The sequence below is a fragment of the Desmodus rotundus genome, chromosome 10 (assembly GCF_022682495.2).
Source record: "Desmodus rotundus isolate HL8 chromosome 10, HLdesRot8A.1, whole genome shotgun sequence".
NCBI classification, from domain to species: Eukaryota; Metazoa; Chordata; class Mammalia; order Chiroptera; family Phyllostomidae; genus Desmodus; species Desmodus rotundus.
In genome coordinates, this window is record NC_071396.1 from 61,173,323 (window position 1) to 61,193,011 (window position 19,689).

The 19,689-nt window shown below is 39.0% G+C and overlaps 1 protein-coding gene across 1 annotated transcript; it reads left to right on the forward strand.

Annotated features, from left to right (window-relative positions):
• The first annotated feature begins 292 nt into the window (after window positions 1–292).
• MC2R (melanocortin 2 receptor) lies at window positions 293–1,244 on the forward strand. The gene has a single exon (XM_024580139.2). It carries the CDS (start codon window positions 293–295, stop codon window positions 1,181–1,183), a length of 891 nt encoding a protein of 296 aa, XP_024435907.1. The 3' UTR covers window positions 1,184–1,244.
• The last annotated feature ends 18,445 nt before the right edge of the window (window positions 1,245–19,689 follow it).

The window sequence follows — 19,689 nt, forward strand, 5'->3', positions numbered from 1 at the left end:
AGTAATGACTTGTCACAGAGAGGTTAGGATGAAAATTCAGTAAACTGTTTAGTTACATTATCACACCATTATATTTCATTGAAGCAATAGAACTTTCCTAAAGTTAACATGGCTTGTTTTTATTTGTAGTTTATTTTGCAACTGAAATTTCTATATATTCTTTCTTAGGTGACAGTGTGGTTTATACCTCAGATTTCTTACAAGTACTACAAAGAAAAAAAGTTTCTGAATAATCAGTCAAGTTTTCTGTCAAGTCCAAGTAACATTACTGTCTTTACCACAAGCAGGAGAAATGAAGCACATAATCAATCTGTATGAAAACATCAATGATACAGCAAGAAATAATTCAGACTGTCCTCATGTGGTTTTGCCCGAAGAGATATTTTTTACAATATCCATCATTGGGCTTCTGGAAAATCTGATCGTCCTTCTGGCTGTGATCAAAAATAAGAATCTCCAGGCTCCCATGTACTTTTTTATTTGCAGCTTGGCCATTTCTGATATGTTGGGCAGCCTGTATAAGATTTTGGAAAATATCCTGATCATGTTCAGAAACATGGGTTATCTCAAGCCTCATGGAGATTTTGAAACCACAGCAGATGACATCCTTGATTCCCTGTTCATCCTTTCCCTACTTGGCTCCATTTTCAGCCTGTCTGTGATCGCTGCTGACCGCTACGTTACAATCTTCCATGCTTTGCAGTACCACAGCATTGTGACTATGCGCCGTGCCGTTGTCGTCCTGATGGTCATCTGGACATGTTGCACATGCAGTGGCATCACCATGGTAATCTTCTCCCATCACATCCCCACAGTGATCACCTTTACATTGTTGTTCCCTCTGATGTTGGTGTTTATCCTGTGCCTTTATATGCACATGTTCTTACTGGCCCGTTCCCATGTTAGGAAGATCATGACAATTTCCAGAGCCAACATGAAAGGGGCCGTCACACTGACCATCTTACTAGGGGTCTTCATTTTCTGTTGGGCCCCCTTTATCCTTCATGTCCTCTTAATGACATTCTGCCCAAATAACCCTTACTGTGTCTGCTACATGTCCCTCTTCCAGGTGAATGGCATGTTGATCATGTGCAATGCAGTCATTGACCCTTTTATATATGCATTCCGAAGCCCAGAGCTTAGGGAAGCATTCAAAAAGATGATCTTCTGCAGCAGGTACTAATAGAATTATTGGTCCCAGATTTTAAAAACCATGGTGATAATACTGTCAAGTGAAAGAATAACATGACATACCAACAAATACCAATGCTCCCAACTGTGCTTTCATTCCCTAGTGTGCATGAGGATAATTCCACTTACTAGTATTTGTAATAGTTTGGTTCTAGGTGGACAGTCTTGCTGTAATAAGACTTTCATAACTAGAGAGATAAAATAATATACTAAGAAGAAGGACAGAATAAAAAGCACATGCAGCAATACAAATTTGAGAGCCTTGGGCTAAGGGAAAAACTTCTTCTCATACAGATATTTTGCAAACCTATTACTGAGGTAACCCCTCCAGGCTGAAGGCCACTGTAGCTGATTTCTAGAAGTTAAAGTACTAGGACAAGTACTCAGGCAAGAAACTATAGGTCTTTGTAAGCCAAAGTTGCCAATAAATTGCTGCAGCTGAATTTGCCTGTCACACACTGCCATACAGATTTTCTGCCCTCCCTTCCTCCTACCTGCCTACTTTATTATATCTTAAATCTTTTTGGAAGCAGGAAGGGTATAAATTATAAATATCAAATTACCAGCTTTGAGTTTTCAAAAATGAAGGAACCTTCTCTGTTTGAATTCCTTGCTCACTCAGTATCTCACTGACTTTAAAATCTTTTCTTGGTTAAAACTCCTCATGCTTCAGAAGCATACATTTCAAAAGAGGGAATAAAAAAATTAATCCCTTTGGGTTCCATGTGGAAATAAAGGCCAGAGGAAAATTGTCACATTGTGACCATCTGAAGAAACTATAACTAATCTTTGTCAACTTGTCCAAATGTAGAAGTAAGGAAAAGAGAGGCCCCAATATGTATTTTGTGGAGTAAGAAGAGAAAGAGAGAAAGGGTGAGAGAGGAGAGACAGAGAGAGAGAGAATGAATATGAGAATGAATAAGCATGCTTTTGGACTATGGGAAAAACCAAGACCAAATCAATACTTCAAGAACAGTGCTATTATTGAGACCCAAGCCAGATACTGATGAAAAAACATTTTATCTCTGTCCACAGATGAGTCTGAGAGGCAGATCAAGTCACTCCAAAATTTCACCCTACTATCAGATACAGGACAGATGCCAGATATTGAAAAGTGGCATCCCCAATGGAAATAAAAGAAGCACAGTTTGTAAATCCATCCATTGTTAATAGCTGAAAATAAAGCCTAAAGAAGAAGCAGCTACTGACTGTAGTCCTAGCTAATTTGGAGAGTGACTTAAAGGGTTGAGTTATGAAACAGAGAGGGGAAAGAAGCCAGGTCTTCACATGCATGGGGCCTGGTTGCTCAGGATCCAATGAGAGTGATAGTGTGTTCTGGAAGAGGCAACACTTTACCCTTAGTAGAATTTTTCCTGAGCTGCTGAGAGCAAAAGCCAGCCACAATCAGGACTGCTGGTCTGGTGATGGATTTGATATTAGACGTGGGGAGGAATAGGATCTTAAGAAGCAGAGCAGAAGGCATGGAGTTAGAGGGAAGACAGCTGTGGGCATTTTTCCAGGTGGTCTCTATCACATTTTGGAGATGAAACCTAAAGTGTATTTTTTGTTCTCTCTTCTGTAACAATCCTTTGGTTCTTCTACCTCATCAAATGAGGTATATTACTCTAATGTACATTAACTCAAATTTATTTTTTCATTGAAAATTTAAGTAATTTGCAAAAACTTTTATTTTCTAAATTGCAATCCTTTATTACATTATTTCAAAGCAATCTTTATTCTTCAGAAATACAGAGTGAAAGCTTATTTTAGAAACTTCTTAGTGGAAATCTTCTTAATATAAGGTTTTTTTTTCTTTTTCCTTGTCTTTTATCTTTTTTTTTTGCATTTTTTAATTGTTGTTCAAAGAACAAACTGACAGTAACCAGAGGGGAGGAAAGAAGGGGATAACAGGGGAAAGAACAGGAAAGGTCATCAAAGAATATGTATAAAGGACCCATGGACAAAGCAAAGAAGGGAAGGATTGAGGGTGGGAGGTAGGGGTGGGTGGGGCAGGGGAAAGTGGTAGTAGGAAAATGGAGACAACTGTACTCAAATTTATTAATATACAAAATACCGTATGTAAGTTTAATTTCCATAAAATCTAAAACACAGCCTTATAAATAATTTTTTCTACATGTTATTTCTACCATTACATGCCGACAGATAAAAAATGGTGTAGGAAACAGAGGACTCAAAAAACTTATATGTACAACCCATGGACATGAACTAAGGGAGGGGTAATGCTGGAGGGTTGGGGGGCAGGGTGGAGGGGTGATAAAGGGGGGAAAATTAGGAAAACTGTAATCGCATAATCAATAAAAATACTTAAAAATTAAAATAAAAGAATAATTTAGAGCATATTTTTCTGTAATTAAACTGAGTATTCTCAATAAATTATAGCCTGTCTTTGTTGTTCTGCTGTCCTATGATACTATAGAGGTTGGTAGTACAATTTAACCCCTGTTATAAATGGTCCCAAACTGCTGCTCTGTCATTGTTAATAGTTTTGCTATTGATGCAGATCCCAGCTCGCAGGATCCTGTGTTGTGGCGGCAATATACAAATACACACAGACTACAGAAATCCTATGGAGAAAAAGGGATGGCATGGTCACTCTCTAAGTGAGAGAGGGCGAGAGGGCTAGAGAGAGCCCAGGAGAGCTGACCCCTGCCTGGACAGGCTTTTATTGTTTTTCTGGGCACATTACATTGAGGATGGTCCTCATTTACTATGCACGGGTTCATCACAGGTGATTACCTTTTAAGGACAACAAAGGAAAGAATACTGCTAATTACTTCAAAGACAAGGATGTTACAGCTCAAGGGGGAAACTGCTCACACTCCATACTTGGGTGGTTTAGCGCAGACTTTAGGAAGTTAAAGATACTCAGTAAATATTTCCTGCCTCAGGGTTTGGGAGTTTTAGCAAGAGCAAGTCTCATAGCAGTCTAGGTACAATGCAGGCCTGATTTCCTACTGGAGAACCTATCCATGGATGTGGGTCCTGCCTGCCAACCTCGCTCCCCACTGGCTTTTTCGAGTGGGGGCTGAGCCACATTTCCCACACGTGGAATGGTTCCCCATATGCTACCACTCTCGAGCTCTCAGCTGTCACATCTGAATGTTGTCATAGGAAATCACCTAGATATTCCTCTCCCCACTGCCTTCAATTTCTTGTGTTTAATCTAAGATACAAACCAAGAAGTTTACTCTAATAGTGTATAAAGCAAAAACAGGCTGAGTGCTAACCCAGAGACAGTTTCAATTCTAGGTTCTCAGCTGTATTCAAATCAGACCAGGGTCTTTAGAATTCAGAATTACTGAAGAAAATATGGTTTCCTATATTTACCTTCATATGTAACTCAAAAACAGTGTCAAAGTGCATTGATTTGAGTGAAGAAGACCAACAAGGCTCAGATTTTTCTCATGCTTACTACTTTAATTTTTTTATCAAAATATCACATTTTAAAATTGGTTTGGCAATGCCATAAACATGTTCAGTTTGGTGATGACCTAGCTTTAGATTACACAGCTGAGAATGTTAGTAAATATGAAGTATTGTAGCAGACTTGATACCCTCTTTAATACAGGAATATACTACTTCTGTGCCCTCTCTAATAAAAAGGAAGGGAAGTTTCCTCTTTCTGTCTCTCACCTCCCCATTGCCCTGGTATGAATGTTTGTTTTCCCCCGAATTCACACATGTTGAAATCTTACTCCTGAAAGGTTGTAGAGTTAGAAGGTGGGGCCATTGGGAGGTACTTAGGTCATAATGGTTGAACCCTCATGAATGGAAAAGAGGCTACAGAGAAATTCCTCACCCCTTCTGCCATGTGAGCACACAGTGAGAAGGCACCAGCTATGAACCAGGAGGATGGCCCTTGTTCCACCATGCTGGCACCCCTTATTCTAGCCACCAAAATTGTTAGAAATAAATTTCTGATTTTCATAAGCTACCCAGTCTGTGGTATTTTTGTTATAGCAGCCTGACCACGCTAAGACACTCATATACAAGGCCTGTCTTGTCCGGAAAAACTCCAACCATTGTTAATATACAAGGTCTGTCTGGAAAAACTCCAGCCATTGTTTATATAATGAGAACAGTTTGTGTGACATCAATGTAACCTGACAGCCAAGTGGACTGGCATACACATGCATAAGCAATGATGACTTCACCATACTAGTCATTGAGGGTGGTAGACACCATGATTGAGCATGTGTACTGTGTGACCCTCATAGTTCAAAATGAGTGAGTAGAGCAATGAATTTGCATTAAATTTTGTGTTAAGCTTGAACATTCCTCTACAGAAACTATTTGGATGATTCAGAAAGACACAGCTATGGGCAACTGGTGATTGGTACTTTCATCATGACAACATGACTGCTCCTGCATCACATCTCATGCAGTTTTGGGCAAAACATCAAATCACCCAGGTGACCCAGCCCCACTACAGTCCAGATTTGGTGCCCTGAGACCTCTGGCTTTTTCCAAAACTAAAATCACCTTTGAAAGGGAAGAGATTTCAGACCATCAATGAGATTCAGGAAAATATGATGGAACAGCTAATGGGTGAACTGTATGAGGTGACAAGGTGCCTACTTGGAAGGGAACTTAGGCATCATTGTCTTATGGACAACATTTCTTGTATCTTTTTTAATAAATGTTTCTATTTTTCATATTATATGGCTGGATACCTTCTGGACAGACCTCTTATTCATGAATAGACATGAGTAATTCAATAAACAACCCCCTCCTTCAACTGCACGTTCACTGGGCTGAGGTTGGAAAGAGGCTGAGAGAGCACTCAAGGATCACACCCAGACCATTTGATTAAGACCTACTGAGAAACATAAGTAAATCAGTAATAAATCATGAAAAATTGTCAGAGTTAATGTTTCCTGGACTCTGAGGACATCTGGTAATTATAACATAACAATAGTGCTTATCTAATACTGAATGATTATTATAATCTTTGTGTACATTAATTCTCACAACAACCTTAAGACTAGGTACTATTACTATCCTCATTTCTTAGATGAATAAGCTGAGGTTCAGAGATAATGAGTTACTATCTGTGGCAGCAGACTCTAAGGTAGTCCTTGCGATCCCTGCCTCCTGATGTTTCACATCTAAGTGTTACCCTTGCCCCTTGAGTGTGGGCAAACTATGACTGATTTCTAACTCATCAAATATGATGGGATATCACTCTCATAACTATATTACATTATACAAAATACCATCTTGCTAACAGACTTCTTAGACTCTGCTTACTGGCTTAATAAAGTTAGCAGACATTCTAGGAAACACATGTGCAAAGGAACAACAGGTAGCCTCCTGTTCTTATGCAAACAATAGAATCTCTCAGCCTTGATGGCTGCTGACAGCCACGTGAGTCTGGAAACAGACCCTGAGCATCAGATTAGAGTGCAGTCCAGCCCACACCTTGACAGAAGCTTTGTGATATCCTGAGCAGAGGATCCAGCTAAGCCATGCCCACTTATAAGCCATAGAAACTGTGAGACAACACGTGTATTGTTTTAAGCCTCTACGTTTGTGGAAATTTGCTATGCAGCCATGGAAAACTAATACACTTACTCAAGTCAAGTCAGTGAGTGACAGAGTTAAGAGCAAATTCTAGGCTTCAGTGTGGCCCCAAAGTCCATTGCCTGTGATGTTATGATGTTCCACATTCAAAAATAAATGAATAAATAAATAGTCATGACAGAATGACTATTTACTTTGTCTCATTCCATTCCAGATCAGGCAAGCCAATATCTGGGGTCCTCCTTTCCCAACTGAGCAGTTAGCTCCTAATATAGGCATGTCACCCAGAGAGAATGGCCCCATTGTCCCCACCCTACAACCAGAGTACTGGCTCAGAGATTTTTCCCTGCAAGAAGAAGCAGGCCATAAAATAAATATGTCCTAATCTCTTCCCAAAGTGACTTACTTCATTTTCAACAAAGTGTAGAGAAGTCTCAGCACTCTCAAGAACAAAGGAGATTGTGGCAAAGACAATGAGAAAAGAACAATAAACTCATTAAAAATATAGACAGATCTATAGGCCAGGCAGTTTGCTGAGAAGAGGAGGGGAGCAGTGGGGGGTCCTTCTGGGGTCAGAACAAATCTCAATCACTGACCTCAAGAACTATCCTTTCAAAGAAGCCCAAATTTGATTAGTCTTTGGAGCAATTTATTTCCAAGGACATTGTTGAAAACAATAAATAGTCAGTCAGTAAATAGTGGGGCTTAACATCTGGTTAGGTTTAAGGAAAGAGCAGTCAAACAAAGCATTGTTAAAACCACTTTCAGTCAGTCCATGGTGATTGCAAGCAAACCTAAGCCTGCATCCCCTGAGAAGAACATCAGAGGCATAATATGGGGGGAGGGGGGGTCATGTAGAGCTTACTAAAATAATCCAGCTAGTCACTAAACAAATAAACAAGCAACTAATAAACCCCAGAACAGGAAGGGACCAGTGACCAGAGTTACTACATTGTATTATCTAAAATGTCTTGTTTTCAGAAAAAAAAAATGTAAGACATGCAAAGGAAAATATAACCCACACACCAGGGAAAAAAAGCCAGCAAGAGGAATTGCCTGTAACAGCCAACTAGATGTCACACTCAGCAAAGACGTCAAAATAGCTGTTATAAATATGTTCAAAAAATTAAACACAGAAATCAGGGAAATGTTTAATAAAGAAAGAGGTAGCTAAATTTTACTAAGAAACCCTAGTGGCATTTTTTTATTACTTACCTATTATCTTCCATTCCCCTGCTTGCCAGTCATCATGAAAATGGTGGCCCACTTTCCTATGGTTACTTGCTGGTTCCAAGACCTTGTTCTCAAAAAAACAGGGGTTGTGCTTTTTGACATGTCTGGGGAAGCGGCACAGAGGCTGACCTTTGTTTTACCTTCATCAGTCAGGCATGAGGTCCCAGGAGGTTTGTAATGAAAGCATTTAAAGACGTGTGCTATTCATAGCAACCAGGGGCAAGAAATGGAAGATGGTACAAGCAACGGACAAATCTATCGTGAAAGCCTGTGGAGGAGGATGCTAAGGAGGAAGATTCTTGGGCAAATAAGGGCTTTCAAAGGCAACTATGTACACCAGGGAATCTATAGTGCAACATGCATTTTTATGGTTCAGAAATGACCTGCGAGGACCGTAAGTTTTTACCTCTGACTGACCTTTGGGCACTGCACAAACAGGAGGTGAAGCTAAGGCAGAGTTTAAGTATCTGACTTAGTTTTGAAGACGTGCCCTAGCTCAGAGCCAATCTGCAAAGACCAGAACTGTGTTTTCTTTAGTTTTTGCCTCCTGACATTTCAGAAAATCTCTGTGAGGTCACTGACTAAACACAGGGATACAGAGATAAAGAAACAGAAACATTAGTGATCACACACAAAATGAATACTGTCTTCTCAGAAATCTTTTTGAAAAATTGTTAAACAAATACGGCGGCGAGATAGGTGGGAGCGGAGTCCACTTCCCCTCAACACCAGTGAAACACCTAGCTGACCTGAGGAGCAGAGCGAACAGCCAACGGTAATTCAGCATATATGAAGATCGGAGACCAAAGATAGAGGACATTGAAAGATCTGACGGTAAGAAGAGTGCTTAAGGACAATAAGGTCCCTGGGAACTGCTCGGGGACCAGGGCGGCTGAAGCCCTGGCCCTGGTGCAGGGTCTGCTGCAGGATTCTTGGGAGAGAGCCAGGCTGAGCTGTGTGAGCAGCCAGGTGTTTGTTTGGACCAGGGGGGCTTGAATAGGAAGAATATCTGAAAAAGAAAAAGAAAATAGAGGCACTCAGGGGCTAGTTAGAGAACTCTCTGCAGCAGCCTCGGCCTCTGGCGCCCCTCCTCCCACAGCCCCTGGATGGGAACGCAGGATAAGCAGCCCAGGCACTTACCTGAAGCCCAGTTGCCCACATCCAGATTAGTGGAGTGGGGGCCCACACCTGAACCCCGGCTGGCCGCCCACACCTGAAACCCCAGCGGGGAGCCCACACCTGAAATCTCGGGTGGGTGCGCACTGGGAGCAGAGTCTAGCTGCCCCACGCATAGGCCCAAGGCAGCAGACCTGCCGGCCAGCAAGACTCAAGCCCAGAGCAGCAGACCAGCCACCCCAGCACGACCCAGGCCCAAAGCAGCAGATCAGCTGATCAATGGCCTGGCTGCCTGCCAGGGACCACACCTAAAAGCACCAGTTCTGAACAACTCCTACTTAGCCCCTGCACACAGAGCCCTGCAGGGCCTACTGGCTCTATAGGACTAAGGCAGAACACCCAGCAGAGGGGAGCTACAGGGCTAGGAGAGATTGCATTCCCCGGAAAGACTCGACCCAGTAAGGGGCTGAACTATCCCTTAGCAGCACCGAGAGCCCCTAGCATCTAAGACAGCAAAGAGCAAGAAGGTGGAGTGTGAGTTGCCCCGAATTGGTGCAACTCAAGGACAGCACAACTGGTGAACTAAAGGCCTAGTGGGGAGCAGAAGGACCCTGAGGAACTGGACTGGAGGCTGAACAACAGCGAAGAGTGTGGCTCAGGAAGGGAGAAAAGTGAAACCAATCCCTCCCCCAACCCCTCCCGTTTCACAGACAGGAAGACCAGAAGAACTAACCTGACCGGTTTAAAGCCAGCAGAAGACTTTTTTTTTCTCCCCGCCTTTACCCCTGAATTCCTTCTTCCTTTCTGTCCTTCTTTCTTTCTTTATTCCTTCTTCCTTCCTTCCTTTCCTTTTCTATTGCCTCTCCCCCTTCTTCCCTTCTTTTATTTTCTTCTTTCCCCACCCATTTCTCTTTTTCCCACAGGTGAGACAATAAAACCTGGAGTGCTGAAAAGACCAGAGTTAGACCGTGTTACATCCATAAACATCACCTCAAGATCAGGGAACACAGGAGATTAAGGAGACAGCACCACTGAATCCCACTGGCATTCTACCATAGAGTTCATACCATAAACCCAGGGAGTCAGAATAGATCAATTTAAGAAGCAGAGGCTAACAAGAAGAGGCTCACAAAAAATGGGAAGAAAAACAAACAATCCCCAAATGAAAGGAAAGGAGGAAACCCCAGAAAGAATGCTAACTGAAAAAGAGGCAAGTCAACTATCAGATACTGAGTTCAAAGCAATGGTTATCAGGAAGCTCACTAAACTCACTGAGCTCAAGAGAACTACCAGAAACTACAGGAAAACTACAATGAAATCACTGCAAACTATATCAACATGAAAAAGGAAATAGAAACTATCAACAGGGCCAAGAGGAAATGAAGAATACAATTTCTGAATTGAAGAACACAGTAGAAGAAATGAAAAGCAGACTTAATGAAGCAGAGGATCGGATCAGTGAGCTGGAGGACAAAGTAGAAAAAAAACCCCAGAAACAGCAAGAAAAGGAAAAGAAGCTCGGAAAGAATGAAGAGGGATTAAGGGAAATGCAGGACAACATGAAACATAACAATATCCGTATAATAGGAATACCAGAAGGAGAAGAAGAAGAGCAAGGGAGAGAAAACCTGTTTGAAAAAGTAATGACGGAAAATTTCCCTAATCTGAGGAGACAAAAAGTCACCCAAATCCAGGAAACACAGAGAGTCCCAAGCAAGAGGAACCCAAAGAGGCCCACTGCAAGACACATCATAATTAAAATGGCAAAATTCCAAGACAAAGAGAGGATCTTAAAGGCAGCAAGGGAGAAACAGGAAGTAACATACAAAGGACCCTCAATAAGGTTAGCAACTGACTTCTCAATGGAAACGCTCCAAGCCAGAAGAGAATGGCAAAAAAATATGCCAAGTAATGAGAACCACGGGCCTGCAACCAAGACTACCTTACCCAGCAAGGCTATCAATCAAGATAGAAGGCCAAATAAAGAATTTCCCAGACAAAAGAAGTCTAAAAGAATACACCTCCACCAAACTAGATCTGCAAGAGATGCTAAAGGGACTGCTTTAAGGAAAAGAAGGAAAAGAGAAAGAGAGAGTAACACAGATATGAAAAATGGCAATGAATAACTACCTATCGATAATAACCATAAATGTAAATGGATTAAATGCTACACTCAAAAGACATAGAATAGCTGAATGGATAAGAAAGCATGACCCACACATATGCTGCCTACAAGAGACTCATCTCAGGACAAAAGACTTACACAGACTGAAAGTGAAGGGCTAGAAACAAATTTTCCAAGCAAACGGACAGGCAAAAAAAGAAGGGGTAGCAAAAATCATATCAGACAAAATAGACTTCAAAAGAAGGGCCATAAAGAGAGACCCAGAAGGTCACTTCATAATACTCAAAGGAAGAATCCACCAAGAAGACATAAACATTATAAATATATATGCACCCAACATAGGAGCACCCAAATACATAAAGAAAATCTTGGAGGATGACAAGAAAGATATTGACAGCAACAGAATTATAGTAGGGGACTTTAACACCCCACTATCAAAAATGGACAGGTCTTCCAAACAAAATATCAACAAGGATATTGTGTCACTGAACAATACCCTAGAGGAAATGGACTTAACTGATATATATAGAGCTTTTCATCCCACAGAAGCAAAATACACATTCTTTTCAAGTGTACATGGAACATTTTCAAAGATAGACCACATGATAGGACACAAAGCAAGCCTCAACAAATTCAAGAAAATTGAGAGGATATCAAGCATTTTCTCTGACCAAAAGGGACTGAAACTAGAAACCAACCCCAAAGGAAAAAACCCAAAACACTCAAAATCATGGAGACTGAATAGCATGCTATTAAACAATGAATGGGTGAAGAACGAGATTAGGGAAGAAATCAAAAACTTTCTGGAAACAAATGAAAATGAACTCACAACAACCCAAAAGCTATGGGACACAGCAAAGGCAGTCCTGACAGGGAAGTTCATAGCAATACAGGCCTACTTTAAAAAGATAGAAACATTTCAAACAAACAACCTAAACCTACGCCTACAAGAACTGGAGGAACAACAACAAAGATCGCCCAGAGCAAGCAGAAGGAAGGAAATAACCAAGATCAGAGCAGAGTTAAATGACATAGAGACTACAAGCACAATTCTAAGGATCGATGAATCCAGGAGCTGGTTCTTTGAAAAGATAAACAAAATTGACAAGCCTTTAAGTAGGCTCATCAAGAAAAAAAGAGAGAGGATCCAAATAAACACAATTGAAATGAAAGAGGAGAGATTACAACTGATACCACAGAAATACAAAGGATTGTAAGAAATTACTACCAAGAACTGTATGCCAAGAAATTTGAAAACCCAGGTGAAATGGATACATTTGTAGAAAAATATAATCTTCCAAAACTGAATGAAGAAGAAGCAGAAAGCCTGAACAGACCAATAACAGCAGATGAAATTGAAGCAGTCTTCAAAAAACTCCCAACACACAAAAGCCCTGGACCAGATGGTTTCACAGGACAATTCTACAAACCATTCAAGGAAGAGCTAACCCCCATCCTTCACAGACTATTCGAAAAAATCCAAACTGATGGAAGACTCCCAAACTCTTTTTATGAAGCCAGCATCATCCTAATCCCAAAACCAGATAAAGACACAACAAAGAAAGAAAACTTCAGGCCAATATCGCTGATGAACATAGACGCTAAAATTCTCAACAAAATATTGGCAAACTGCATCCAGCAATACATTAAAAAGATCATACACCATGACCAAGTGGGATTAATCCCAGAGATGCAAGGATGGTACAATATTCGCAAATCAATAAACATAATACATCACATCAACAACAGCAAAGACAAAATCACATGATCATGTCAATAGATGTGGAAAAAGCATTTGATCAGATACAGCACCCATTTCTGATAAAAACACTCAGCAAAGTGGGAATAAAGGGAGCATTCCTCAACATAATAAAGGCCATATATGAGAGACCTACAGCCAACATCGTACTCAATGGACAATAACTTAGAGCTTTCCCACTAAGATCAGGAACAAGACAAGGATGCCCTCTCTCACCACTCTTATTCAACATAGTATTGGAAGTCCTAGCCACAGCAATCAGACAAGAAAAAGAAATAAAAGGCATTCAAATTGGAAAGGAGGAAATGAAACTGTCACTGTTTGTAGGTGACATGATAGTGTACATGGAAAATCCTAGAGACTCCACCAAAACACTACTCGACCTAATAAATGAATTTGGCAAAACAGCTGAATACAAAGTTTAAATCAACTTTCCTAAAAATGCACAAAGTGCTAAATGAAACTATGGACAAAGAACTAAAGAAATCAATAGCATAATGTATATTAAGAAAGAATATCAAAACAGATTGATATTAACTTAAAAGGAAGCAAATAAATATTCTGGAGCTGAAAAGCACAATATTAGAAATAAAAAATTCACTATAGATAGGTTCAAAAACATATTTGAGAAGCCAAAAGAAAGAATTATCAAGTGTGAAAACAGGGCAATTGAAATTATTCAGTCCTAGGAGCAAAAGAAAAATAAATTAAGATAAATGAACAGAGCCTAAGGGATCTGTGGGACATCATCAATTATATCAACATATACATTATGGGATCCCAGAAGGAAAAGAGAGATGGGGCAAAAGAGTACTTGAAATAATACAAGCCAGGAACTTCCCAAATATAATGAGAGCCATGAACCTTAACACCTAAGAATCTCATCAAACTCCAAGCAGAATAAATTCAAAAACATTCACAATGATACTCATTATAATCAAACTACGAATCTTGAAAACAGCAAGAGAAAAGTGACTTGTCGTGGACAAGGGATTCTCAGGAAATTAACATCCAATTTCCCATCAGAAACCATGGAGCCTATAAGGTAGTGGGATGGCCTATTTGAAACACTGGAAAAAAAACCTGCCAACCAAGAATTGAAGTTAAGAACAATCTAACAATAGCCAGAAGGGAGTGGGGAAGGGATAGAGGGGAGAGGGATTTTCAGGAACTACTATAAAGGACACATGGACAAAATCAAGGGGGAGGGTGAAGGTAGGGGAGGGAGGTGGGGTTGGCTGGGGTGGGGTGGCAGGGTGTCGATAAAATGCAGACAACTGTAATCGAACAACAATAAAAATTTTAAAAAAGAATTCTATATTCAGCAAGGTTCTTTAACATTTCAGAATCAATTATTTTAATATACCATATCAATAGAATAAAAACAAAAACCACATGACCATCTCACTAGATGCAAAAAATAAATTAGATAAAAATTTCCACCTTTTCATGATGAAAATATATAGCAAACCAGGAATACAAGAGAACTTTCTCAATATGATGAAGAGCATTTACCAAAAAACCCCACAGGTTACTATATAGTTAATGGTGAAAGACTGGATGTTGTTTGCCTGAGGTGAGACACAAGACAAGGATTCCTACTCTCAGCACTGCTATTCAATATTGTAATGAAGATACTAGCCAGAGCAATTAGACAAGAAAAAGAAATAAATAATACCTAGATTGGAAAACAGAAAGTAAAAGAATTACTATTCATAGATGAATTAATCTTGTTGGATTTTCCCCAGGTTTAGGTGGTTTAAGTAAATTGCCATGGGAATTAAGCTCAAAAGTGTCCTGGAATTGGATTTGTATGTGTGGCTTCATCCAACACTTAGCCCTTAGTTTTGTACTTATCTTACCTATGAAAATGTCCATAAATGTAGAGAAAAGGGTAGGTAACAAGAACAAAAATACCTATTAGAGCTAATACGAAGTTTCAAGTTGCAGAATACAAGATCCATACAAAAAAATTAGCTCTATGTCTATACAGTTGCAATGAGCAACCAAAAAGTAAAGAAAACAATTCCTCTTAACAATAGTGTCTAAAAGAATAAGAATAATTTCTGTGCACTTTTTACCATCTGATATTTATTTTTGAGAAATCTTCAATATATAGTACAAAACAGTTTTTCTAACAGCTCAATTCAAAAAGATTTCCACTAAAGCCTAACTCAAGGACTACAAATTTAAACAAATACAAAAAAGGGAAGTGAAATGAATTTAATATATTGAAAATGTTCTCTGTTATTAGAGAAAAGAACACACATATATACACATACATACATATTCAATGCCTAAAAATATAGACAGCAAATTATAACAAGAGACATTGAAATGAAGAACAAACTGACAGTAACCAGAGGGTATGGGGATGAGGAATAATGGTGGGGAGGGGAAAGGGTCATCAAGGAAGATGTATAAAGGACATATGGACAAAGCCAAAGTGGGGTAGTATCAAGGGTGGGAGATTGGAATGTGTGGGGCAGGGGGAGAGTGGTGAGGGGAAAATGGAGACAAAAACAAGACAATGGTACTTGAAGAGCAATAAAAAATGGAAAAGAAAAAAATCTCTTTCTCTTGCCCTAGGAGATGTATTGGCAAAAATATTGTTACATGGGATATCTGAAATTTCCCCGCCTATGTTTCCCTCTGGGACATTTGTGTTATCACAATTTATATATGTCTTTTATCCATTTTGAGTTTATTCTGTTGTATGGTGTAATTTGACAGTCTAGTTTCCTTTTTTCTTTATTTTGCATGGACCAGTCCAGTTCTCCCAACACTAAATGAAGAGGCTATCTTACTTCATTGTAGGCTCATGCCCACTTTGCCAAATATCATTGACCATAGAGACATGAATTTTGTTCTGGGTTGTCTATTCTGTTCCATTGGTCTATGTGTCTGTTCTTATGCCAGTACCAGACTGTTTTGATTATAGTGACTTGAAATATAGTTTGATATCGGGTATTGTGATCCCTCCTACTTTGTTCTTTTTTCTCAAGATTGCTGAGGCTATTCAGAGTCATTCTTGGTTCCATATAAATTTTTGAAATATTTGGTCTAGTTCTGTGAAATATGCCATTGGTATTTCAATAGGAATTGTGTTGAATCTATAGATTGCTTTGGGTAGTATGGAAATTTTAATGATGTTACTTCTTCCATTCCATGAACATGGTATATGCTTCCATTTATTTGTATCTTCCTTAATTTCTTTCTTCAATGTTCTATAGTTTTCCAAGTATAGGTCTTTTACCTCCTTGGTTACATTTATCCCTAGGTACTTAATTTTTCTTGTTGCTATAGTAAATGGGATTTATTTCTTAGTTTCTCTTTCTGATATTTCATTGTTGGTGTACAAAAATGCCATCAGTTTCTGAATATTGACTTTGTATCCTGCTATTTGGCCATATTAACTTGTTAGGTTGAGTAATTTTTTGGTGGAGTCTATAGGATTATCTATGTTCACTATCATGTCATCTGTAAATAATGACAGTTTTACTTCCACCTTTCCAATTTGGATGCCTTTTATTTCTTTTTCTTGTCTGACTGCTGTAGCTAGAACCTCCAGTACTATGTAGTATAAGAGTGATGAAAGTGGACACCCTTGTCTTGTTCTTGATATTAGTGGGAAAGCTTTTAGGTTTTGCCTGTAGAGTATGATGTTGACTGTAGGTTTCTCATATATGACTTTTATTATGTTGAGGTATGTTTACTCTATTCCCACTTTGTGGAGTGTTTTTATCATAAATGGATACTGGATTTTATCAAATGCTTTTTTGGCCTATATTGACATGATCACATGATTTTTGTCCTTCATTTTGTTTATGTGGTGTATTATGTTTATTGATTTTCAAATATGATGCCATCCTTTCAACACTGGGATGAATCTCACTTGATAATAGTGTATGACTTTTTAATGTATTTCTGGATCTGGATTGCAGGTATTTTCTTGAAAATTTTAGCATCCATTGTCCTCAGAGATATTGGTCTATAATTTTTGGTCATTGTTTTGTTCTTTCCTCATTTTGGAATTAGAATGATAATGGCTTGGTAAAAAGAATTTGGGACTCTTCCCTCTTCTTGAGTTTTTGTAATAGTTTGAGAAGGATAGGAATTAGTTCTTCCTTAAAAGTTTGGCAAAATTCACCTGTGAAGCCATCTGGTCCAGGGCTTTTCTGTGCCAAGAGTTTTTCTGATCACAGCTTTAATTTCACTAGTCCTTATAGATCTATTCAGGCTTTCTGCTTCTACTTGATTCAGTTTTGGAAGATTGTATGTTTCTAGAAATTTGTCCATTTCACCCAGGTTGTCCAATTTCTTGGCATATACTTGGTCATAGTAATTTCTTACAATCCTTTATGTTTCTGTGTTATTTGTTGTAACTTCTCCTCTTTCAATTCTGATTTTATTTATTGGGCTCTCTCTCTCTTTTTCCTTGATGAGTCTGGTAAAAGTTTTGTCGATTTTGTCTATCATTTCATAGAAGCAACTCTTGGATTTATTGGTCCTTTGAATTGTTCTTTTCATCTCAATGTCACTTAAATCTGCTGATCTTGATTATTTCCTTCCTACTATTCTCTCTGGTCTTTGTTGGTTGTTGTTCTTTAGTTATTGTAGATGTAGCATTGTTTATTTGAAATATTTCTATCTTTTATAAGTAGGCCTATATTACTATGAACTTCCCTCTCAGAGCTGCCTTTGTTGTGTCCCATAGGTATGGGGCTGTTGTGTGTTCATTTTCTTACTTTCCAGATACTTTTCATTTCTTCCTTAAATTCATTGTTTACCCATTCATTATTTAATACCATGTTATCCAGTCTCCAGGTATTTGACTGTTTTTGAGTTTTTTCCTTGAGGTTCATTTCTGGTTTCAATCAGTTGTGATCTGGGCACATGCTTGACACGATTTAAATTTTCTAAATTTGTTGAGGCTTGTTTGGTGTCCTACCATGTGGTCTATCTTTGAGAATTTCAGTGAAAGACAAACATCACATGATCTCACCTATAAGTGGAACCTAATCAAAAAAAACCAAATGAGCAAAATACAAGCAGAGTCTTGTAAATAAAGAACAAACTGACAGTGACCAAAGTGGGGGAGGGGAATAACAGAGGAAAGAAGGGGAAAGGGCAAGCAAAGGAACAGATAAAGAGGGTTCATGGGCATGGAAAATGGGGGAGATTGACTGTGGGAATGTGGGTTAGCGTTAGGGGTGAGCAATGGGGGAAAAGGTGCAACAACTGTAACTGCACAAAAATAAAGTTTAAAAAATGTGTCATGTGCATTTGAATGTGCATTTTGCTTCTTTCAGGTAAAATGTTCTATATATAACAATTAAATCCATTTGATCTACAGTGCCATTCAGTGCCACAATATCTTTGTTAATATTTTGTTTGGAAGATCTATCCATTGTTGGCAATGGGGTGTTAAAATCCCATATGGTATGCGTGTTGTTGTCAACATCTTTCTTGAAGACCTCTAAGATTTTCTTTATATATTTAGGTGTTTCTATGTTAGGTGCATACATGTCTACAAGGGTTATGTTGTCCTCTTCGATTACAACTTTATGTTTTATGTAGTGACCTTCTTTGTTCCATTTATGGCTTTTCTTTTGAAGTCTATGTCTTGTATAAACATCGTTATCTTGGCTTTCTTTTCATGTCTGTTCATTGGAATATCTTTTCATCCCTTCACTTTCAACCTGTGTAAACCTTTTGTTCTGAGTAAGTGTCTTTTTTTTATTTTCTAATTACTTTATTGTAGTTCAGTTACAGTTGTCTGCTTTTACCCTGAACCACTCTTCCCCACCCTAGCCATCCCCACATCCCTCCCCTGCTTCCACCCCCCTCCTTTGGTTTTGTCAATGTGTCCTTTATAGTTGTTCCTGAAAATCTTTTCCCCCTTCACCCATTACCTCCTCCCACCTCCCCTCTGGTTACTGTCAGATTGTTCTTCATTTCAGTGTCTCTGGTTATATTTTGCTTGTTTGTTTGTTTTGTTGACTATGTTCCAGTTAAAGGTGAGATCATATAGTATTTTTGTCCTTCACCACCTGGCTTACTTCACTTACATAATTCTCTCCAGTTCCATCCATTCTGTCACAAAGGGTAGGAGCTCCTTCTTTCTTTCTTCTGTATAGTATTCCACTGTGTAAATTTACCAGTTTTTTGATCCATTCATTTTCAGTAGGTGTCTTTTAGCATATATGCAAGTTGTGTTTTCTTATCCATTCAGCTACCTTATGTCTTTTGATTGAAGAATTTATACCATTTATGTTTAGCGTTATTATTGATAGGACATATACATTGCCATTTTTAACTTACCTCTCTCTCTCTCTTTCTCTCTCTCTCTCCCTCTCCATCTTACTTCTCCTTTTTATAGCAGTCCATTTAGCATCTCTTAGAGTGCTGGATGATGAAGATGTACTCTTTTAGCCTTCTTTTGTCTGGGAAGCTCTTATTTCACAATCCATTTTAAATAAGAGCATTGCTGGATAAAATAATCTTGGTTGTAGGACCTTGCTTTTCATTACTTGGAATAATTTGTGCCAGTCCAATCTGGCTTGTATTGTTTCTGTTGAGAAATCAGGTGGTACCTTATTGGAGTGCCCTTGTATGTTACCAGATGTTTTTCTATTGCTGCCTTTAAGATTATTTCTTTAGAGATGACAAGATGTTGGAAGAGTCCAAGGGAGCCACACTAACTTCCTCCCAGGACCAA

Excerpts from the sequence above, each read along its gene's own strand:
- MC2R (XM_024580139.2), top strand. The coding sequence starts at position 293 with ATGAAGCACATAATCAATCTGTATGAAAACATCAATGATACAGCAAGA.